The sequence below is a fragment of the Podarcis liolepis genome, assembly GCF_965112155.1.
Source record: "Podarcis liolepis genome assembly, chromosome: 1".
NCBI lineage: Eukaryota > Metazoa > Chordata > Lepidosauria > Squamata > Lacertidae > Podarcis > Podarcis liolepis.
The window spans coordinates 3,305,471-3,329,158 of NC_139554.1; the positions used below are offsets into that span (position 1 = coordinate 3,305,471).

The window sequence follows — 23,688 nt, forward strand, 5'->3', positions numbered from 1 at the left end:
TTACAATTCTATGATTCCCTGAATGAGCAACACATAAGTCATGGATGCTTTCGTTGGGACTTGGGGTTGGACTAGATGACCTTTGGGTTCCCTTGTTTAGTCGTGTCCAACTCTTCGTGACCCCTGGACCAGAGCACGCCAGGCCCTCCTGTCTTCCACTGCCTCCCGCAGTTTGGTCAAACTCATGCTGGTAGCTTCGAGAACACTGTCCCACCATCTCGTCCTCCGTCGTCCCCTTCTCCTTGTGCCCTCCATCTTTCCCAACATCAGGGTCTTTTCCAGGGAGTCTTCTCTTCCCATGAGGTGGCCAAAGTCTTGGAGCCTCAGCTTCAGGATCTGTCCTTCCAGTGAGCACTCAGGGCTGATTTCCTTCAGAATGGATACGTTTGATCTTCTTGCAGTCCATGGGACTCTCCAGTGTCTCCTCCAGCAGCATAATTCAAAAGCATCAATTCTTTGGCGATCAGCCTTCTTGATGGTCCAGTGCTCGCTTCCATACATCACTACTGGGAAAACCACAGCTTTAACTATATGGACCTTTGTTGGCAAGGCGATGTCTCTGCTTTTTAAGATGTTGTCCAGGTTTGTCATTGCTTGGGTTCCCTTACCATTCTATGATTCTACCATTCTTTCCCCCCCCCCCCAACCTCCCTCTGAGCAGGGAGAACACACCCCTCTCATCTGGAAGCCGCCTTGAAATCCATGGGTATCATATGTGGTGGGATTGTAAGGTAATTAAAAAAATTTGGGAAATGATTTACAACGAATTGAAGAAAATGTTCCATTTAACATTTGTTAAAAAAACCCAAGGCATTTTTGTTGGGGATTGTAGGGAAAGACCTGCCAAAAAAGTTGAAAAACATCTTCATATATGCGACAACGTGAGAGTTCTGGTAGCACAAGGATGTAAGACTGAAGAAATCCCAACAAAAGAATCATGGCAAGAAAAATTGACAAGGATAACTGTGACTTTAAGGATGAATGGGAACCCTTTACAAAGTATCTGAAGATGCAACAAAGCGAACTGGACTCCTTGGCAGGTTTTGAATAAACATTCACAAACTTTTTATTGATAATAATCAGCTAAATAGTTTTGAGGATCTATACAACTTTGTAACATGCAGAAAATAGCATTCTTAGAGAAACCAAAGACTGGAACTAAGGGAAGTCAGGGGGTGGGGGAGGGGGAGGGAGGAAAAATGGGGGGGGACAAGGATGATATGTTTTTGGATAATATGTCTTGTTATAATTCTGAATAATAATAAAAAAAGAAGTCGTCCCTGGGTAGAAAGGAATACGTAATTCCAATGACCACAGCAGCCACTCTCGGCCACCCCTGCAAGGTAGACCAGTGACAATCTCACGCTTTCTCGGGTGCCGTTCCTCTCCTTCCCTGCAGGGGGAGCAAGACCGCGGCGGACGCTCTGTCCAGCTCTCTCGCCTCCTCCGTCGAAGGCCGAGGGGGCGGAGCTTCCGCTGGGGCAGGAAGGCGGGCCGGATATCCGCCGGCACCGGCGGATGTTGACATTGTGAGCGGACCCCGCTAAGGTAAGTCGAGAGGGGAGAAGGGGGCGCCTTCCGTTGAGCCCGGCAGGGGGGGCGGGCAAAGGTTTCCTATCCCCCCCCGGCCTTCTTCAGTGGCTCCTTCCTCCTCCTGCAGGATAAGGTGACTGAATGGGCTGCACCACTGCAGGCTGGGGGGGTCTCTTTTTTTGGGGGGGTTGTCACCTTTTAGGAAGCTCCCCCCCCCAGTTAAAAAGGAAAGTGGCTGGGGAAACCCAGCCAGATGGGCGGGGTATAAATAATAAAGTATTATTATTATTATTATTATTATTATTATTATTATTATTATTATTATTATTACCCTGCAAGGGTAATATTATTATTATTATTATTATTATTATTATTATTATTATTATTATTATTATTATTATCATTATCTTGCAAGGGTTATAATAATATTATTATTAGTAGTAGTACCCTGCTCTTGTAGCCTCCCAAATAGATTACAGCAATCTACTCTTTGGGGGCCTAAAGCAGGCATAGGCAAACTCGGCCCTCCAGATATTTTGAGACTACAATTCCCATCATCCCTGACCACCGGTCCTGTTAGCGAGGGATGATGGGAGTTGTAGTCCCAAAGCAGCTGACGGGCCGAGTTTGCCTATGCCTGGGCTAGCCCATCAGGGAGAAACCGTCATTTCATTTACTGCATAATAATTTATAATAATAATAATTAATGATTTATACCCCGCCCATCTGGCTGGGTTTCCCAGCCGCTCTGGGCGGCTTCCAACGAAACACTAAAATATAATAACCTATTCAACATTAAAAGCTTCCCGAAACAGGGCTGCCTTCAGATGTCTTCTAAAAGTCTGGTAGTTGTTCTTCTCTTTGACATCTGGTGGGAGGGCGTTCCACAGGGAGGGCGCCACTACCGAGAAGGCCCTCTGCCTGGTTCCCTTGGCTTCTCACAGGAAGGGAACCACCAGAAGGCCCTCGGAGCTGGACCTCAGTGTCCGGGAAGAACGATGGGGGTGGAGATGCTCCTTCAGGTATACTGCATTCCTATCCCATCCTTTTTACCTCCAAGGAGTTTGAAAGCGGAGCGCAGGGTTCTCCTCACCCTCTCCCCTCATTTCACCCCCGACAGCCCTGCGAGGTAGGGGAGCAATTGGTTCTTTATTTCATTTGCTTACCCCTTAGATCTCTGGGTGGTTTGCAGCATCAAGATACAAGATAAAAGCAAAAAATGCATAATAACAACATCAACAACAACAACCCCCTTTTCCCCAACCCTCACCCTGTATTGGATATTGGTGGTGGGTGTTGTAATGTATATTGTTTTTTTATACTGTAAACCACTCTGCGGATCTTCCGGTGGAGGGCAGCAGGTGTATTTAAGAAATATGTAAGATAAATAGGCTGAGAGGGAGAGCGACTGGCCCACAAGGTCACCCAATGAGCTCCATGGCTGAGCGTGGAATTGGAACCCATGTCCCCCAGGCCCTCTTCAGACACTCTGAACCATGACTACGCCACCCTCTCTGTTTCCTATTATTTCCAGTCTTAAATCCAGTTCTCCACAATTCCACATCTGGTCGGACTTGCAGGGTTGTTTGTTGATTGCATTTATATTCCGCCTTTACCTCCAAGGAGCTCAAAGTGGGGTACCTGGTTCTCACCCCTCCTCATTTAAGCCCCACAACAACTCTGTGAGGTAGGTTAGGTTGAGAGGCGGTATTGGTTGACCCTCGAGATCACCCCAAGTAAGCTTCATGTGGTCCAGTGGGGATTTGAACCCTGCTCTCTCAAGTCCTTGGACGCGGGTGGCGCTGTGGGTTAAACCACAGAGCCTAGGACTTGCCGATCAGAAGGTCGCCGGTTCAAATCCCCGCGACGGGGTGAGCTCCCGTTGCTCGGTCCCTGCTCCTGCCAACCTAGCAGTTCAAAAGAACGTCAAAGTGCAAGTAGATAAATAGGTACCGCTCCAGCGGGAAGGTAAACGGTATTTCCGTGCGCTGCTCTGGTTCGCCAGAAGCGGCTTACCTATGCTTGCCACATGACCTGGAAGCTGTACACCGGCTCCCTCGGCCAATAAACAAGATGAGCACCACAACCCCAGAGTCAACCATGACTGGACCTAATGGTCAGGGGTCCCTTTACCTTTACCTCTCAAGTCCTAGTATGATACTCCAACCACTACACCATGCTACCTTTCCAGGGTTTCTAGCCCTGATCCCCGTTGTGCTAGTTTTATATAGCACCCCCCCATTTTTTGTTCAAAACTGTGATTTCCCCTCACTGGCTGCAGCACAACCCATCCCACCCCTTGAAGGAATCTACCTCCATATGTTGCTGCAAACGGGTCTGAGCTCAGTGGTCCAGCACCTGCTTTGGCAGAAGGGCCTAGATTCAGTCCCTAGCATCTCCAGATACCTCCAGATTCCTGTCTGAAAAGCCCAGAAAGATCCCACAAGCCAGTGCTGAAGATTATAATGAGTCATTCTACTGGTCTGACACTTATATAAGGCAAATTCCTATGTGTCCATGTTGCTATGACTGGACCATTGAGTACAGATGCAAAGTGGTCATGAGGCAGGGCCATGTGTCCAGACCAGATCCCTGACCAGGTGCAGAGGAGCTTTTAAAAGCTCTGAGCAGTTGGAAGAATGGGCTGGGGAGCCATCCTGTCTACCTGTGCCTTTAAATGTCAAACACTTTGCAGCTGCTTAAGCTGTGATTTTGATCATCTTCTGTTTTGGCTAGCAAGAAATCCATTTAAACTGCCTTTAAACAGCCGTCAGCATTTCAGGCTCCAGGTACTGTCATCTAGCAGCTAAGCCTTGGGATGTCCAAATGACTAGGAAAGGTAGCCAAGAGCCAATTCTTCTTTTCCAGCTGCCTCCTCCTCCTCCTCCTGCTTCCCTGGCCAAGACCTTCAGGGCTGGCTTTTCCCAGAGAGCTTTTAAAGACATCCTTGAGATGCTGAGCTTGGCTGTGGGTGAGACTACTAGGCCATGGAGCTTGTTTTTCCTGCTCTGGTTGGCTAAGACCTTTATTTGCACTCAACATTGAGGTCATCTTCACAGAGTGAGCTTGGAGAGGAACGGGTGGCTCTCTTGCAGTTTTTCAGGACGCTTCCAGATTGTCAGTATGTTACGGGACAGATTTGAGTGCATACCAGGAAGTTTGGATTTGTGCAATTGGATTAAAGCACTCTGTTGCCAGTCTAGAGCAACAAATCAAGTTGGTTTTTTTGTGCGGAGGAAAATGACAGAGGAATGCACCAAAAAGTGAGGAATGAGTGAATGGTTAATGGAAAGATGTGTACACACTCCACAAGCAAATTGGGATGAATGCTCAAGAAATGGGTTATTTGAAGGAGATCTTAGTTTGTGAAAAGGTAGCTCTCCCTTTGAGGTGTCTGGTTTCTCACTTTGAGAACAGGATTCTGGACAAGGTGGTGCCCCTTGGACCTCATCCAGCAGCGAGTTTATGTGTAGAGATAAGTTCACGTTAGTCCATAGTAAGATTTGACGTGAAGATCTTAGTTTCAGTCATTGAGCATAAATTCATAAACTCTTATTTTTAATACTATAACTGTAATTATTGTTACAGATAGGTAGCCGTGTTGGTCTGCCATAGTCAAAATAAAAAAATTCCTTCCAGTAGCACCTTAAAGACCAACTAAGTTAGTTCTTGGTATGAGCTTTCGTGTCCATGCACACTTCTTCAGATATGTATCTGAAGAATGTATGTGTATCTGAAGAAGTGTGCATGCACACGAAAGCTCATACCAAGAACTAACTTAGTTGGTCTTTAAGGTGCTACTGGAAGGAATTTTTTAATTGTAATTATTGTGTTATACATACCCTTATGAGTTTGCGTTTCTAATCTCTGTTTGAGTTTGTAATCTCCATTTGAGTTTGTAATCCTTGTCAGAATACATACTTTTGAATGGATTAGTTTTTTCAATTGACTATTGATTTGCGAGAAAGGACCACTCCCACTTTTGAAACTTATATTGGCCAGAGTTCTTGGTGTGCTCTTTTCTCTTGGTATATTTAATAACAAGAACGCCAACTTATTTAACCCTAGGAGCCAGCCAAAAGAAAACAAGAGATTTTCAGAGACTGTCAGAATTGTCTCTTGCCCCTCGCTGACTCCTCTTTCCCCCGGGCAAAGGAAACAGCTCTGAGCTTGGCTTTTTCTCCATCCTGTTTTGGCTATGCACAATTTTGAAAGCTTTTCTTCCTTTTTGTGCCCTTCTTGAAGAAGACTGTTACAGGCATGGCAGATGACAATGAAGAGTTGCCGGTGGATGAGGATCTGCCGGAGGATGAAGATTTGCCGGCGGATGAAGAGATTCCCGGGCCAGCAGAGGACAGCTTAGAGCATCTAGAGAATGGCAGTCCTGCCGAACGGAGCGGCCACGTGGCTGTCAGCGACGGGCAGTGCATGTTCGTTTGGGGCGGGTATAAGGTGAGCAGCAAAAAAAGACTCTTTATTTGGCAAAGGCAGGACAAGAAGTGGTGGAGCCCTTGTTCCCTCCATCACAGAGGGCTGGAGAAGATGCACCCAGTTTAAAATGTGTGTGTGTGTTTGTGAGATAGATAGAGAGAGAGAGAGCAACAGGTTGCTGCTAACCATGTTGTAATAATAATAATAATAATAATAATTAATAATTAAAATAATAAATTTTATTTATATACCGCCCTCCCCAGCCGGAGCCGGGCTCAGGGCGGCTAACAACAATAAAATAGTACAACATTCTAAAATCATTTCATTATAAAATTAATTCAACTCAAATTGATGGCAACCATTAGGCTAAAGATCTGTGAAGATTGCCAAAGGAGGGAGTCAGGCTGTGCCCTGACCAAAGGCCTGGTGGAACAGCTCTGTCTTGCAGGCCCTGCGGAAAGATATCAGGTCCTGCAGGGCCCTAGTCTCTTGTGACAGAGCGTTCCACCAGATTGGAGCCACAGCCAAAAAAGCCCTGGCTCTGGTTGAGGCCAGCCTAACCATTCTGTGGCCTGGGACCTTCAAGATGTTTTTATTTGAAGACCGTAAGTTCCTCTGTGGGACATACCAGGAGAGGCTATCCCGTAGGTATGAGGGTCCTAGACCGCATAGGACTTTAAAGGTTAAAACCAGCACCTTAAACCTGATCCTGTACCCCACCGGGAGCCAGTGCAGCTGGTATAGCACCGGGTGAATGTGATCTCGCAGCGAAGACCCCATAAGGAGTCTCACCGCGGCATTCTGCACCCGCTGGAGTTTCTGGGTCAGTCTCAAGGGCAGCCCCACATAGAGCGAGTCACAATAATCCAGTCTGGAGGTGACCGTCGCGTGGATCATAATAATTTAATTGATGTGTTGCCTTATATTTGAAGGTCTCAAGGGACGTTGTGGGACGTGTTGCCATTATTATTACTTTATTTGTGCATTGTCTTATGCCCCAAAGCTCTCAAGGGATGCACAGTCAAACCTCATGTTACGTTTGCTTTAGGTTGAGTGTTTTCAGGTTGCGTCCTGCAGCGACCCGGAAGTACCGGAAAGGGTTACTTCTGGGTTTCGCTGCTCGCGCATGCGCAGACGCGCAAAAGGACGTTATGTGCAGAAACGGCGAATTGCGACCCGCAGACACGGGCTGCGTTCCTTTCAGGTTGCGAACGGGCCTCCAGAATGGATCCCGTTCGCAACCAGAGGTACCAGTGTACAGGATGAGGATGCTGAGGATGATAGTGACATTATGGACTTGATTTAAATCAAATCGATTTAAATCACTAGTCAGTAAGACTTGATTTAAATCAATAGTCAGTAAGACTTGATTTACATCAATTTTTTTACAGAAAGACTCATTCTTGCTGGTATAATCTTAATATTTACAACCAGACAAAGGTTTCATTTTTTGGAATAATAAATTTTCAGAGTAGTTTTTACAGTTATATCAAAAAATATACTATACTATTAGAAATAGATTGACAGATAATTATGAAATTATTGTGAGATTTAATAAGTTAACTTTATATTTGGACAACTTTTCTGCTGTACTTGGAAGGAGAAAAATAATTGTTTCCTTAATAACAATTTAAACAATTCATTTTCAATTAGAACAATAACATTATAGCATATGTATCCATGTTTGTTAACTGATGTGGTTAAACGATTTTAAAAACACCTTTGAGTTTTAGCATACATGAAAAACTTAAAACAAATCCTTATTTCCTAACGAATAGTCTTTGTACTATAATGTAACTTAAAGAGAAAACTCTCTTTAGAAAGATTTTTCCTCCAAAAGCATTTCATTTTAAAAATCCAATTTAAATTTTAAAAAATCTGATTTAAATAAAAAAAATCATTTTTTTTTAAATATATTTTTTTAAAAACATTGATTTTAATCCACCCTGAATAGTGATAATTTATTTGTACACCACCCATGTGACCTCTTCTGCTGTTTCCCCTTCCTTGGAGGTTTTGAAGCAGAGGTTGGATGTCCATCTGTCCTGGATGCTTTAGCTGAGATTCCTGCATTATAGCGGGTTGGACTAGATGACCCTTGGGGTCCCTTCCAACTCTATGATTCTATGACATGGGGCTGGGGGTGGTCCTGGCTTAGTCAGGATCCTCTGTCTCTAGAAAAATGCTCCCTGTGGATTCATCAGAATGTCAGATCGAAAAAACAGTCTATAAATGAAATAAATAAATGGGGCTCACGGTCTTGCCCTGGAATATCCCACATTTTTATACCCAAGTTGGCCAAGATTCTCAGAATATAGATATTTGGGTGGAAATGGAGGGTGGGGTGTTCTTTATTGGCATAAAGAGAGGAGCAGATGGTGCTTTTTAATTCACCGTTCCGTTTAATAATGGGGGTGCCTCCCCCCTTTTCCTTCTTTCCTGCTCTCAGAATGCTCAGGTGAGAGGATTCTACGACTTTTACCTGCCCCGAGATGAAATCTGGATATACAACATGGAAACGGGACGATGGTAAATTATATCTTGACTGCCTCCTATCTCCCCACCAACACCAAAAAATACCTCCAACCGTGATAACGTTTTGTTAGAGCAGTAGAAAATAAGAATAAAAATAATCATCATAATAAAATAAAATAACAATTTATTTATTATTTATACCTCGCCCATCTGGCTGGGTTTCCCCAGCCACTCTGGGCGGCTTCCAACAGAATAGTAAAATACAATAGTCTATTAAACATTAAAAGCTTCCCTAAACAGGGCTGCCTTCAGATGTCTTCTAAAAGTCTGGTAGTTGTTTATTTCCTTGACATCTGGTGGGAGGGTGTTCCACAGGGAGGGCGCCACCACCGAGAAGGCCCTCTGCCTGGTTCCCTCTAACTTGGCTTCTCGCAGCGAGGGAACCGCCAGAAGGCCCTTGGAGCTGGACCTCAGCGTCCGGGCTGAACGATGGGGGTGGAGACGCTCCTTCAGGTATCCTGGGCCGAGGCCATTTAGGGCTTTAAAGGTCAGCACCAACGCTTCAAGTTGTGCTCAGAAACATACAGTCGTACCTTGGAAGTCAAACAGAATCCATTCTGGAAGTCTGTTCAACATCCAAAAGGTTCAGAAACCAAAGCGCAGCTTCTGATTTCCTGGCTTCTGATTTCCTGCAGCCAATCGGAAGTTGTGGAAGCTCTGTCGGACGTTCGGGTTCCAAAGAACATTCGCAAACCGGAACGCTCACTTCCGGGTTTGCATCGTTCAGGAGCCAAAACGTTCGACTTGCAACCGTACTTCCATGTCCTCCAGTTTTTTGTTCGTTTGCTTTATTTTTCAACCCACCCTTTCTAGATGGCTCAAGGCAGATAAGACAAAATGTGCATTGAAAGAAGGAAATCGTAGGCCTTTTGGTTAGGGAGTCTTCTGATCCGCTTTGCGGAAAGCAAGACGGGGAGAGTTGCCTTCCTCTGTTGGATTTCTTGGAATTCACAGAAGTTGTCAGTACCATCATCCCTGATGGATCCTCCTCGTCAGGTTGTCTTGAGTTGAGTGCTGGAGGTCCTGCCTAGAGATGGTTACTCTCCTTACCTAGATGCCTGATTCCAGAAGGTGGTGCCAGTGTATTTCCACTGGGTTTTATGCTTGGGGATCCCACTGTTTTATAACATGTGCATGAATCCATTGAGAACGTTCACATGGTGCTTTGGATTGAAGTGCCATCAGTTTGGGAGGTGATGGGAACTCTGAATTGGTGTGTAAGTAGCACACTAAAGGTAAAGGGACCCCTGACCATTAGGTCCAGTCGTGACCGACTGTGGGGTTGCGGCGCTCATCTCGTTTTATTGGCCGAGGGAGCCGGCGTACCGCTTCCGGGTCATGTGGCCAGCATGACTAAGCCGCTTCTGGCGAACCAGAGCAGCGCACGGAAACGCCGTTTACCTTCCCGCCGGAGTGGTACCTATTTATCTACTTGCACTTTGAGATAGAACCTCGCTTTTGAACTGCTAGGTTGGCAGGAGCAGGGACCGAGCAACCGGAGCTCACCCCGTCGCGGGGATTCGAACCGCCAACCTTCTGATCGGCAAGTCCTAGGCTCTGTGGTTTTACCCACAGCACCACCTGCGTCCCTAAAGTAGCACACTAAGTTATAACAAAAGCTATAAACGACAGATAAGCATCAGAAAGGAAAGCTTCCTTGTTAAACCCAGAGGTCTTTCTGCCCCTGCCTTGCCAGGACAAAGCACAGAACGGCTGGAGATGTTCCCCCTTCCATGTCAGGGAGCTGCGCCGTCTGTATGGACAGAGTCTTGTACCTGTTTGGAGGGCACCACGCACGCGGCAACACAAACAAGGTCAGTCCTCGAATTTCCCAGGGTGGGGTGGGGCTCGCCCCCTTTGTTTGCCTTCGTTTTGGAGCCAGAAAACTACAGTATCCAAAACCCCCACACTATCTAACATCAGATCCATCCCATGTTGCCTGACAGGCCAAATTAAGATCTTAAAGGTAAAGGACCACTGGATAGTGAAGTCCAGTCAAAGGCGACTATGGGGTTGTGGCGCTCATCTCGCTTTCAGGCCAGGGGAGCCGGCGTTTGTCCACAGACAGTTTTCCAGGTCATGTGGCCAGCAGGACTAAACCGCTTCTGGTGCAACGGGACACCGTGACAGAAGCCAGAGCGTACGGAAACACCATTTACCTTCCCGCCGCAACAGTACCTATTTATCTACTTGCACTGGTGTGCTTTCGAACTTCTAGGTTGGCAGGGGCTGGGACAGAGCAACAGGAGCTCACCCCGTTGCAGGGATTTGAACCGCCGACCTTCTTCTCGACAAGCCCAAGAGGCTCAGTGGTTTAGACCACAGCGCGACCCGCGTCCCTAAGATCTTTAAATCGACACAGAGCAATCCAAATAATCAGGACTCCTTTGGGCCAATGAGCTGCACGTTTATAATCTATTCCTTCATTTTCTTGCAGTTCTACATGCTTAATTCCAGGTCGAGCGACAAAGTGTTGCAGTGGGTCAGGGTGGAGTGCCAAGGCATCCCCCCGTCATCAAAAGACAAACTCGGCGTTTGGGTTTATAGAAACAAGTAAGTTTGTCGGCGTGAAGCAGAGCCCAGCTGTTCCGGGGTCCCGTCTCTTTCCTGGAAATGATTGTGTGCTCTGCAGCCTCATTTGACTCAAAAAAATAGTGGGTTTCCATGTTGCCTGTTCTCCAAAGTGTCTCTGTTACCCATTCATTACTGTAATAGCACTCCTTGTATTTAATTTGTAATGTAATTTGGCCTAATTGGATTATGTTGGTTTCGTGTAAGCAACCTATAGCTTTTATATAAAAATAGGCAGCATATGTAATAAGTGCACTTACTTGATGTTCCATGACGTCCTAAATATTAGAAGAAACTTGCAGCCAAATAGCATACAGGTTTGTGACCATGCAGAGTTAATGGTAATTTTCAGAGTAGAGTTAGCAACAGCAAGAGGGGGCGAGGAAACAAGCTAAGAAACTTTTCCGGCTAAAATAGCCACACAACTGGATGCCTCTTCCCACCCCCTGAAAAATAATGTTTTGTTGGCTTTTTGTTTTTTTTCCTGAAATAGCAACAGCAAAGCACCTCAGAGCTAATGCTGCCGACGTCCTGCTCTTGTCCTTTGGCACTTCTAACTGCCTTTGCGAATGATTCTTTGCCAATTTTAGCTGCAGTATGTAAAGGGGGGAGAAGCAGGTCATGGGTGCTCAGTTTCATTTAAATAAATCAACCTTTGCCCACCTGGTGCCCTTCAGACGTGCTGGCTCAGCTTATGAAAGGCTAAAATAAATAATGGAATCTTTTCTCAGATATTCTGCCTTCTACTTTTTAAGTGGCACTTTCTCGTAAGTGGAAATCCATTACCGCATATTACCTGGTCACTCTGATGATAGTGTATTCTTTTGTTTTTCTGCCTTCCCTTCCTTCTTTTTGAACAGGCTTATATTTTTTGGTGGCTACGGGTATTACCCGGAAGGGGAGCAGATTGGAAGGTTTGAGTTTGATGAAACCTCTTTTTGGGTAAGTCTTTTGCTTTTTGTGCACTGGAACCTCTAGTGGCTCATTTACTGATTTATGCTCTTGTAGCCTCCCAAATAGATTACAGCAATCTACTCTTTGGGAGCCTAAAGCAGGCATAGGCAACCTCGGCCCTCCAGATGTTTTGGAACTACAATTTCCATCATCCCTGACCCTCTGGTCCTGTTAGCTAGGGATCATGGGAGTTGTAGTCCCAAAAGATCTGGAGGGTTGACTTTGCCTATGCCTGCCCTAAAGACATTCTGGAAGCTGCAGATTGCTCAGGATGCTGCTGCTTGGCTGTTGGCTGGAGCAGCAAGGAGGGGTTGTATCGGCCCCATCCTGAAAGCTCTGCAGTGGCTGCATGTGATCAAAACCCCTAAGTGAATTAGGACCCAAAGAAAGACTCTCTCTCCCCGCCCCCTGCCATCCAACCTTTGCATTATGATCCACAGAGAATGCCCTGCTTATAGTCACATCTGTTGGACAGTGACACAAGACAGGGCCTTCTCGGTGGTGGCATCTCACCTGTGATTTCTATGGAACCCCCTCCCAGGTGACATCCGCTTGGCCCCCTCGGTACAAACATTCAAGCCAAAGCTAAAGGCATGCCCAGGCCTTTGGATCCATAAGTGGAATTTATTCTAGATATTTGCCACTGCTTATTTGATTCTGATTGTGGGGATTTGATTTTATTGGGTTTATCATTCTGTTGTTGCTGTTTTTATCTTGTTTCTTGTTGTGAGCTGCACTATGCTTCCTGATTGAGGAAGGGTGAGGAAGCATTAAATAAATACAGTGGTGCCCCGCAAGACGAATGCCTCGCAAGACGGAAAACTCGCTAGACGAAAGAGTTTTCCGTTTTGGAGGTGCTTCGCAAAACGAATCTCCTATGGGCTTGCTTCGCAAGACGACAATGTATTGCGAGTTCCTGCGGGGTTTTTTCCCTCCCCCCCCCTTTTCTAAGCCGCTTATCAGCTGATCCGATCAGCAGATAAGCCGCTAATAGCGCTAATCCGCTAATCCGTCAATGGACTTGCTTCGCAAGACAAAAAAACCGCTAGACGAAGAGAATCACAGAACGGATTCTTTTCGTCTTGCGAGGCACCACTGTAATACCAAAAAGGCAGGGAGATGGCACATGAGGCCCCCAGAACAACTGTGGCTTTCAGCTCCACTGCCTTGAATACCTGCCCGTATTTACCTGCTCTGTGGTCCTGCTCCTCTTGGGTGGTAGATGCTGAAACTCAAACCTGTTCTAGAAGCCTCTTGCACACATCACAGGAGGAACAGTGGCCGCAGGTAGTCAGCGCTCCGTTCCACAAATTTTTCTGTCCTAGATTGCAAATGTCGAAACCGCTGCACGGAATGAGATTTTATCCATTGTCCCTGTTCTTGTCTAAAAGAATTCAGGTGTTCCCCGTGGGTGGAACGATCACGTTCACGTCCTGGACACAGACACCTTTACGTGGAGCCAGCCTGTAACCAAGGTAAAGTAGTGGACTTCCAAAATACGGCAATCGTACGTTTATAAAAAATTATGATCCGGTAGGACCACCCATATTGATTAATATCAGCTGATTCATTTCCACTGCCCGTCAGATCCTAACAAATATCATCATCATCATCAATCTTTATTACGGTCCAGAGACCCAACAAATCATTACAAAGCAATACACAATTCATACAGCCTACCTCCAGGTTAAATAAGCATTTTGTTCAGAATATAGGGATTATTTGTTCTTGCAACCACCGATAAAAACTTTGCCACTGCTAATGTTCTAGCGTTTGTCCGGTCTTCCAATAGGAACCTGACATAGTGAGCCTCTGATTTTCCTGGGAAAGGTACCAGCAAGGGTAGTATCAGTTCAGCCCTGGCTTGCTCTTATTTTGCACAGTGCAACAAAATATGTTTTATGGAATTGATGTCTTGAGCACATGAGCAAAGTCTGTCCTGGTAGGGAACTCCTCTCAACCTGCCAGCCAACACTGCAGAGGGAAAGACATTTCGTCTGGCTTTGGTGAAAAGCCTTCGATAGTTTGGTACTGTCAGGTTTTTGATGTAAGATGTTAACTTAAAGACATGCCCGTATTGTACTCCTACTGCCAGCGGACGCAAATATAACCAGCAGCAGCAAGTTCCTGAAAAGTGGTCAGTGGCAGGAGACGGGAAGGGATCATAGAATCATAGAGTTGGAAGAGACCACAAGGGCCATCGAGTCCAACCCCCTGCCAAGCAGGAAACACCATCAGAGCACTCCTGACATATGGTTGTCAAGCCTCTGCTTAAAGACCTCCAAAGTAGGAGACTCCACCACACTCCTTGGCAGCAAATTCCACTGTCGAACAGCTCTTACTGTCAGGAAGTTCTTCCTAATGTTTAGGTGGAATCTTCTTTCTTGTAGTTTGGATCCATTGCTCCGTGTCCGCTTCTCTGGAGCAGCAGAAAACAACCTTTCTCCCTCCTCTATGTGACATCCTTTTATATATTTGAACATGGCTATCATATCACCCCTCAACCTCCTCTTCTCCAGGAAAAGGAGATTTCGTAGAGCCCAAAGCAGGTAGTCTCTCACCTGTCCCCTCTTCTTCCCCCCGCAGGGTAAATCGCCGTCACCCCGAGCAGCCCACGCTTGTGCCACGGTTGGAAACAGAGGCTACGTCTTTGGAGGAAGATACCGAGTGAGTGCGAGAGCAGAGTGGGGACGCTGCTGCTGCCTTTCTGGAGTGCAGGTTTCACTAAACGCGTCCCTCTCTCCCTCTTTCCCTCAGGAGTCCAGGATGAACGATCTCTATGCCCTCAATCTGGACAAGTGGGAGTGGCATGAAATGTACGTAGGCTTCTGTCTCCCCTTGTCGGCGCAGGGAAGCTGATCCCGAGTAGATGCTCTCCAAATCTTTTGGACTACAACTCCCATCAGTCCCAGCGAGCACTTTTGGGAGCCGGTGGGAATTGCATCTGGAGAGCACCGGGTCTCGTTTGCTATTCTTACTTCATTTATTGCGATTTATCCCCTGCCCTTCATCCTAAGGTCCCAGGGCAGGTTACGACAACTCACACCGTTCTGTACAATTTAAAATGACTGAAATAAGGTGGGGCCTAAAATTGCTTATTATTGATTTGTTTAGAGAAGGATTTCTATCCCGCTATGTCGTCAAAAATATACAGGTGAAACTCGAAAAATTAGAATATCGTGGAAAAGTTCCTTTCTTTCACTAATTCAACTTAAAAGGTGAAACTAATATATGAGATTGACTCATGACATTCAAAGCAAGATATGTCAAGCCTTGATTTGTTCTACAGGTGAAACTCGAAAAATTAGAATATCGTGGAAAAGTTCCTTTATTTTAGTAATTCAACTTAAAAGGTGAAACTAATATATGAGATTGACTCATGACATTCAAAGCAAGATATGTCAAGCCTTGATTTGTTCTACAGGTGAAACTCTAAAAATTAGAATATCATGGAAAAGTTCCTTTATTTCAGTAATTCAACTTAAAAGGTGAAACTAATATATGAGATTGACTCGTGACATGCAAAGCGAGATATGTCAAGCCTTGATTTGTTATCATTGCTAAGATCATGGCGTACAGCTGATAGAAACCCCAAATGAACAATCTCAGAAAATTAGAATATTCAAGGAAATCAGCAAAACAAGGATTGCAAATGGAGCAAGATTGGACCTCTGAGAAGTAGAAGCCAATCTCGCTTTGCATGTCATGAGTTGATCTCATATATTAGTTTCACCTTTTAAGTTGAATTACTGAAATAAAGGAACTTTTCCATGATATTCTAATTTTTCAAGTTTCACCTGTACCTAAGTGGTTTGCAGCACTCCCCTATTCCCATTTTTAGTTGGCCAGGAAAACTTGAAGCGTGGGTTGAGTACAGAAGCAGCCGGCCAAATCTTCTCCCAAAGCCTGACTTCGTGGCCGGAGCAGCGAATCACCTGGATCGATGTCTCCAGAGTTTCCACAATCTCCCACCCCGGTCAGGAACAGGTTGCTTATAGTAAGATCAGACACTCCATTCCTGGCTGCTGTTTTGACCCCCTGTCAATCTCTTGTGTTTCCCCAACACAGAATCACGCAAGGCATCTGCCCGGTTGGCCGATCTTGGCATTCTCTAACCCCCGTTTCGTCTGACCATCTCTTCCTCTTTGGCGGGTTCACCACCGACAAGCAGCCTCTCAGTAAGTAAATCCCAGGAGAACTAAAAATAGCCTTTGGTTTAGACAGAAGAGCCTTTTCCGCAGAATTGGTTGGCGCTGGGTTTATTTTAGCCTTCATGGGATGATCCCAGAAGGTCCTTGCAGTGGCTGCAGTTCAGGACCCAGTGGCATCTGGGGTCTGGCGCTGCTGCTGTTTGTTGCCCACCCCTCTCAAAAACACGGGCTAGATTTAAAGCGGCTAAAAGGGTCACAAAACACAACAGGCTGTGGGAAGTTGGGCTGATTGATACGGATCTCAAATAATACATAATAGGGGTGGGGACATTGTAGGATGGGACCGTCAAAGTGCAAGTAGATAAATAGGTACCGCTCCGGCGGGAAGGTAAACGGCGTTTCCATGCGCTGCTCTGGTCCGCCAGAAGTGGCTTAGTCATGCTGGCCACATGACCTGGAAGCTGTACGCCTGCTCCCTTGGCCAGTAAAGCGAGATGAGCGCCGCAACCCCAGAGTCGGCCACGACTGGACCTAATGGTCAGGGGCCCCTTTACCCTTTACCTTTTGTTAAGTCCTGGCCAGCTTCAGAGGTCTGTGTTGGAATCCACACTTCTTTCTTAACATATTTTATTTTATCAGATTTCTTACCTGCCCTTGACCACAAGGACTTGGGGTGGCACTTGGATATGATGTATATTGGCTTGTGGCCTTCAGTTGGCAACAACCTCCACCTCCTGAGCCGCTCTGGCTTCAGCTGGTGAGCCTTGAACTTCTAGCAAGAAAACCAAAGTAGATCCTATAACTCTGAAGTCTTTCCTCCCCCCCTCTCGCCCTCCCACCCCCACCTAGTACATCTGGTTTAAATTTGGCATCCTGAGAATCTTGGCTATCACTTCATTTTTTAAAAAAAACAAACCCAAGTTTCTAGACCTCATGTTTGTAAAGAAAATTTGGAAACATCTCTGTGCCTTCCCACCATCATCACCAATGTTCCACGTGGACGTGTTTCATTGCATCAAAAAAAGTACAATGAATTATTGGAGTTAAATGATTGTATGCAAAACCAATTAATTTAACCAGAGTTTAGGGGTTGGGGTGTGTCCTGATCCTCATGTTTCCTATTTGCCTCTTGAGCCTCTCGCGGTAGTTGTGGGAAATGACGGCTTCAAGTGACCACCTTGTGAGTTCAAATTCTGGATCAAGTTGTGGCCATGGACAGCTTCTTTTGCTAACACTCAGAACTCGCTCCCAACGAAAACCTCCCTTCTGTTCCTTGCAGGTGATGCCTGGATCTATTGCATTAGTAAAAACGAGTGGATACAATTTGAGCACAATTATTCAGAGAAACCCCGGTAAGCAGCCCCACGCGCAGTAACAGACACTACTCTGAACCTTCCACAGAACTCGCCTCTCCTGGTCGTTGCTTTGCTTGCACTGACGGCCCTCTTTGGCTTCTACCTTCATGGCTCTTTAGATTTTGGGCAGTCTTTCAGCTCTTGCCTTTTTTGAGCTCAAGTAAGATTGGCTTTACAAGGGATGCGGGTGTCGCTGTGGGTTAAACCACAGAGCCTAGGACCTGCCAATCAGAAGGTCAGCGGTTCGAATCCCCGCAATGGGGTGAGCTCCCGTTGCTCGGTCCCAGCTCCTGCCCACCTAGCAGTTCGACAGCACGTCAAAGTGCAAGTAGATAAATAGGTACCGCTCCGGCGGGAAGGTAAACGCCGTTTCTGTGCGCTGCTCTTGTTTCACCAGAAGCGGCTTAGTCATGCTGGCCACATGACCCGGAAGCTGTACGCCAGCTCCCTCGGCCAATAAAGTGAGATGAGCGCTACAACCCCAGAGTCGGTCACGACTGGACCTAATGGTCAGGGATACCTTTACCTTTACCTTAAAATTGGCTTTAAGGGGTGGAGAGAAACCACTCCACCGTCTTGCATTTGACAGGGACAAATTCTGGATGAGAATATTGTCAGACAGCTGCGGCAATGCTGTCTGCAGCAGAAGTGTAGCGTCCAAATCAAGGGAAGTCTTAGTGCCCCTCTATTCCTGGAGTCCTGTGTCCAGTTCTGGGCGCCACAGTTTAAAAAGGATATTGAGAAGCTGCAGTGTGTGCAGCCTGGAGAAGATAAAAGGGCCTGGAAACCAAGCCTTGTGAGGAACAGTAGAGGGAGTTTGGGATGTTTAGCCTGAAGAGGAGGAGATTGAGAAGTTGGATAGCCGTTGGTCAGGGATTCTTTAGCTGCGATTCCTGCGCTGCGGGAGATTGGATTTGGTGACTCTCTGGGGCCTCTTCGAACTCTACAATTCTCTGATTTCCCCTTTGCATAATGGGCAGTGTGTCTAGGCCAGACTCCTCAGTTCCAGTAAACTCAGGCCAGTCTCCATTTGGCCGGCCTGCAAGGGGCTTCAAATGTCAGCCGTTCCCTTGTTTGCATCCCAGAGAAGCCAAGCGTAGCCACTTAGGTCTGTGCTTTTATTCTGTTTTAAAAAGCAATTTGCCATTCCTGAATCTTGCCGCACGTTTGGGCAAAGGGGTCCATATTTTTCATCCGGCAGCCTTCCCACCTCAGGGGTAAGAAACAAAGGAGTGTCTTGTAACAGGCCCTTGCTTAAAGGAGTGGAGGGCGGATAAACCCTCTTGTCCAACCGCTGACTTCTCTGGGCCACAAACAAGACAGCTGAAAAGCGACACAAAATGTTCAAAAACTCACAGAAATGGATAATCGCAACAACAAAACAGGGGAGATGAAAGCCGTATATGGCAGCAGGATTCCCTTGAGTTGCAGCCAAAGCTTTCTGCTGAATCTTCCCACTTCTTGACCCCACCTTGGCCCAGTAGACCTGAAGGAGCGTCTCCACCCCCATTGTTCTGCCCGGACACTGAGGTCCAGCACCGAGGGCCTTTTGGCAGTTCCCTCACTGCAAGAAGCAAAGCTACAGGGAACCAGGCAGAGGGCCTTCTCGGTGGTGGCACCCGCCCTGTGGAACGCCCTCCCACCAGATGTCAAAGAGATAAACAGCGGTTCAGGACCTGCTCTCGGACAGGAATGATCAAATTACTTTGATAGTGGCTAAATTTTTGAGTGCTGTCCATGTGGAAAGACTGGGCCATTATAGAGAGATTTCGTGGTTCTTGATTGGCCGGTGATGTGGTAGTGTTAGACTGTATTATTTATGCAAATTGTTATGTCGAATTCGTATTCTCCACAATCTGTATACGGTGTTTGTTTTATAATGGGTGGTTTGCTATGCCTAATAAAGGATTGATTGATAAACAACTACCAGACATTTAGAAGACATCTGAAGGGATGTCAGGAAAGTTTTTAATCTGTGACATTTTGATGTATTTTTCATCTTTGTTGGAAGCTGCCCAGAGTGGCTGGGGAGACCCAGCCAGATGGGTGGGGTACAAATAAATCATCATCATTACTATTATTAATTTGTGTGATCTTACAGGCTCTGGCACACGGCGTGTGCGAGCGACGAGGGAGAGGTGATTGTCTTTGGGGGCTGTGCCAACAATCTGCTTGCCCACCACAAAGCCGTAAGTCCTTGTTGTTGTTCTTCTCCGGGCACCTGGGCACCAAGTCACAGCTCCCTTTGTAAAGCCCAAAGGCTGCCTGCTCCGTCATCGTGTGGGGGCAGAATTCCTGGCTTCACCCCCCCCCGGCCCATTGCAAAGCAGTTCCACCTGCGTAGAGGCACCCCGTCTCATACACCTTTCAGTGCCGTGATTGCCAGCCTGTGGGGCAGAAGAAGCGGTGCGCATGACCACTATTTCTGGTTTTGGTCATGGCAAAACGTTGGCATTTGGATTTTCCAGCAAGACCCACCGGATAAGCTGTTTGACAGTGGGACAGTCTCCCTTGCGAGGTTGTGGACTTTCCTTCCTTGGAGGCTTTTAAGCAGAGGTTGGATGGCCGTCTGTCATGGATCCTTTAGCTGAGATTCCTGCATTGCAGGGGGTCAGACTAGATGACCCTCGGTGTCCCTTCCAATTCTATGAATCTATGATGATGGGTCTCGACTCGCTCTAACATGGCTGCCATCTCCTGGGCAGTTCCTCTGGCCCCAGTCCAAATCTGTGCAGAAGTGAGGGCGGGGGAGAGCAGGGGCCCAGGGGCCACATTCCTTTGGGGGGAGAGCAGGGGCCCACATTCCTTTTTCAGCCCAGGGGCCACATTCCTTTGGGGCAAGACTTCCGGGGGCCGGGGCCTGGCACACAACTCTCCATCTGGGCTAGCAAAAGGCATTGCCATGGGTCAAAGGAACACTCTAGCCAGGTGAAACCACTAGAGGAAGGAGCAGACGAGGTACGTCTTGAGTGCACAGCCCCTGTAGAGTCCTGAGGGCCCGTTGCCGTTAATTAAATTTCTTTATGTCCCTTCATCTGACGATCACAGGGCGGTTTACAATATAAAAGCACAACATTACAAGCCATCATAACGAATAAAAACAGCATCTCCCTTACACACTCAGTTTAAAAGGCCATTAAGCTGTTTAATTAACCCAAGGCCTGAGCAAAGAGGAATGTGTTTGCCTGGCACCTAAAGATAGGCAACGAAGGCACCAGTTAAGGAAGCTCGGAGGGCAGGATTCGACCCCTGAGGTTCCCCATTCCTTGCGAATTCTGCCCTTGTGGTTCTCCCTGGTGATGGATTTCAAATATCCTGAAGTGGAAGTGGTACATCTCACAAGAGGGCAGACGTTACTCACCCGCTTGGGGGTCTTCCACCCCACCTGCCGTTTTATCCTCAGAACCACCTCGGGAATTAGGTTGGGCTGAGAGACTTCAGGGCTGGGCAAGGATTCGAACCCGGCTCTCTCTGGTCCAGGGCCAGCAATGTAGTCTCTACAGCTCCACACGGACCCTTTTGAATCGGGCTGAAGTCAAAGGTGCTTTTTCAATCATGAGATTTATACAAGCTGCTCTTTCTTTTTCTTTCAGGCACATAGTAATGAGATTCTTGTCTTTTCTCTTCAACCAAAATCCCTCGTAAGGTATATATTAAAGTGGGGGAAACCCACTAATTGCTTGTGCATTCTTGCAGTTACGGTTGGATATGCAACATGAGAAACTGGGGATTTTCATATGGTATATGACGGGCTCAAGTCTCTTCCTGAGAAAAATAGGAGCAGAATTACTGTATTTTTCGTTCTATAAGATGCACCAGACCACAAGACGCACCTAGTTTTTAGAGGAGGAAAACAAGAAAAAATATATTCTGAATCTCAGAAGCCAGAACAGCAAGAGGGATCGCTGCACAGTGAAAGCAGCAATCCCTCTTGCTGTTCTGGCTTCTGTGATAGCAGCACATCCTGCATTCACTCCATAAGACGCACACACATTTCCCCTTACTTTTTGGGAGGGAAAAAGTGTGTCTTATAGAGCAAAAAATACGGTATTCTCGGAGTCAGAGAAACAACTTCTGTTGAGGTTTCCTCTCTAGGAATGGGTGACCATATGTCAACAAGATTTCGCCCCGTTTGTAAGCTCTGGGAAGTCAGTCAGCATTTGGCAGGTGCGTTTCAACCTGTCAGTTGGGATAAGGATAGCTGCACCTGTTGAATTTCTGCCTGCCTAAAAAGTATGTCACCCGAGAAAGGAAGGAAAAGTCTCCCCCCGTCCCCAACTGTGCCGGGCCCATCCAGCCTGGCTCTGCTCTCTTAACAGGTAGTTGCACAGCCTGAATTATTACTCGGAAAAGCTGGGAAGCAAATCTGTTGCTGGGGAGGGTTCTGCTTTTAGAACACAGCCCCTTCTCCATCTCCCCACATGGAGCCCTAAGCAGAGATTCCCAGAAGGCCAGCTGAGACTCATCCCAAGGTCAGGGGCTGGTTCCTTTTGTATAAAGGTCACACCCAGCAGGTGATGGGAAGGGTTTAGCTAAGAGGACTAACCAAGAGAAAAGCAAGGGAGGGCAGACCCACTCTGATTGTTGGATAACAGTGGGTCCCAAGGTGGGCACTACGAGTTAACGACTATCAGACTTTGAGCAGCTAGTATCATTAAATCAAATTTGTCAGTTTCATTGGATCAGATTCAGTAGTTTTAATTGAATTGTCAATAAATGTGCAATCACTTGTTAGTTTAGCATTGTGCCGTGTTAAACCTCCCTTGGTGGGTTGTGCAAACAGTGCTTTTTGTAGAGTAAGGGGCGCTGGGGATGCATGAATGGAAACCGAGGGGACGGCAGCCCCCCAAATTTGGGAACCACTGCTCTAGGAGAACCCTAGAAAGCCCAGTGGAGATGTGCCCCATGTTCTGTTGGCCATTGGGTGGGACTTGGTGGAGGGCAGGAGAGGAGCCTGGCACAAATTCTCAGCCCCTTTTTTCTCCCCTCTCTTTTTCCCGTCCCACAGGCTGTGCCTGGAAGCCATCATGTGCTTCAAGGAGATCCTGGCCAGCTCCTGGCACTGCCTGCCCAAACACCTCCTCCACAGCCTCAACCAGCGCTTTGGGAGTAACAACACGTCTGGCTCCTAGGAGGACGGCAGTGAAGATGTCTGGCCGCGCTGCGCATGAACGAGCCCTTCTTATATAAAGAGATGTAATAATTTGAACCATCCCGGTTTGGCAAAGTGTGTGTGACATTTGTATAGGTTAATTCCCCCCACCCCCCACCCAAACTCCGCGTTGTAGGTAACGGCTTCTCTGCTTTCACCTTTCTTTTCTGTTTGCATGTGAATGGCTTAGAGAGAGAACCTATTTTTGTGTAAAAATTTGTTTGCAATAAATGTATTTAATGCAAGGCGAGAGGAACGTCACTGCTTCACCTGCCCTCCAGAACGATCCCTGGGAAGGGCTTGCCGCTGGCTTAAAAGCTGTGGGGCTGCAGCCCTTGAAAGAAAACGGATCAGCAGAGGAACTGAACCCTCTGTATTGTTAGCGCTGCCTTTAAGACGGAAGAAAAAGCAGCGGTGGACTTTGGGACAGTTGCAGCTGTTATTTCCTTCAGGGAAAAGAGCTCCATAGTCTGTAGCTCCTTGAACCTGCTCAGCTACTTCTGTCAGGCACTATATCACAAAAGATCTGATAGCCAGCCTCAAGTAGCTGAAGGGATGTCCCATGGGAGGAAGGAAAAGCTTGCTTTCTGCTTCTCTGGAGGGCAGGAACCAAACCAATGGATTCAAATGACAAGGGAGATTCCGGCAAAACATTAGGAAGAACTTTCTGGCAGCTACAGCTGTTCAACAGTGGAATGAATATGTTGGTGTGTAAACAGGTGTAACAGCTAATTTGTATTTTAGAAGGGGATTTCCCTCTCCCTAAGGGACGCAGGTGGCGCTGTGGTCTAAACCACAGAGCCTAGGGCTTGCTGATCAGAAGGTCGGCGGTTCGAATCCCCGCGACGGGGTACGCTCCCGTTGCTCGGTCCCTGCTCCTGCCAACCTAGCAGTTCGAAAGCACACCAGTGCAAGAACATAAACAGGTACCGCTCTGGCGGGAAGGTAAACGGCATTTCCATGCGCTGCTCTGGTTCGCCAGAAGCGGCTTAGTCATGCTGGCCAC

At 46.9% G+C, this 23,688-nt stretch overlaps 1 protein-coding gene across 4 annotated transcripts; it reads left to right on the forward strand.

Moving 5' to 3' along the window:
• The first annotated feature begins 1,477 nt into the window (after positions 1-1,477).
• Positions 1,478-22,927, forward strand: KLHDC2 (kelch domain containing 2). Of its 4 annotated transcripts, none has more exons than XM_083515591.1 (14): positions 1,478-1,548; positions 5,779-5,985; positions 8,414-8,493; positions 10,196-10,313; positions 10,937-11,052; positions 11,931-12,012; positions 13,416-13,499; positions 14,611-14,691; positions 14,782-14,840; positions 16,093-16,202; positions 17,455-17,527; positions 19,632-19,719; positions 21,124-21,176; positions 22,539-22,927. In XM_083515591.1, exons 2-14 carry the CDS (start codon positions 5,794-5,796, stop codon positions 22,660-22,662), a joined length of 1,260 nt encoding a protein of 419 aa, XP_083371717.1. In that variant the 5' UTR covers positions 1,478-1,548; positions 5,779-5,793; the 3' UTR covers positions 22,663-22,927. The 4 variants fall into 4 exon arrangements, with proteins under 4 accessions (XP_083371717.1, XP_083371719.1, XP_083371718.1 ...); XM_083515593.1 differs by having other exon boundaries at positions 1,496-1,548; positions 5,792-5,985; XM_083515592.1 differs by having other exon boundaries at positions 1,522-1,666.
• The last annotated feature ends 761 nt before the right edge of the window (positions 22,928-23,688 follow it).

Coding starts and splice junctions, on each gene's coding strand:
- KLHDC2 (XM_083515591.1), top strand. CDS start 5,794: ATGGCAGATGACAATGAAGAGTTGCCGGTGGATGAGGATCTGCCGGAG. Junction 11,053..11,930: donor GTTTGGGTTTATAGAAACAA/GTAAGTTTGTCG, acceptor CTTTTTGAACAG/GCTTATATTTTTTGGTGGCT. Junction 14,692..14,781: donor TCTTTGGAGGAAGATACCGA/GTGAGTGCGAGA, acceptor TCTTTCCCTCAG/GAGTCCAGGATGAACGATCT.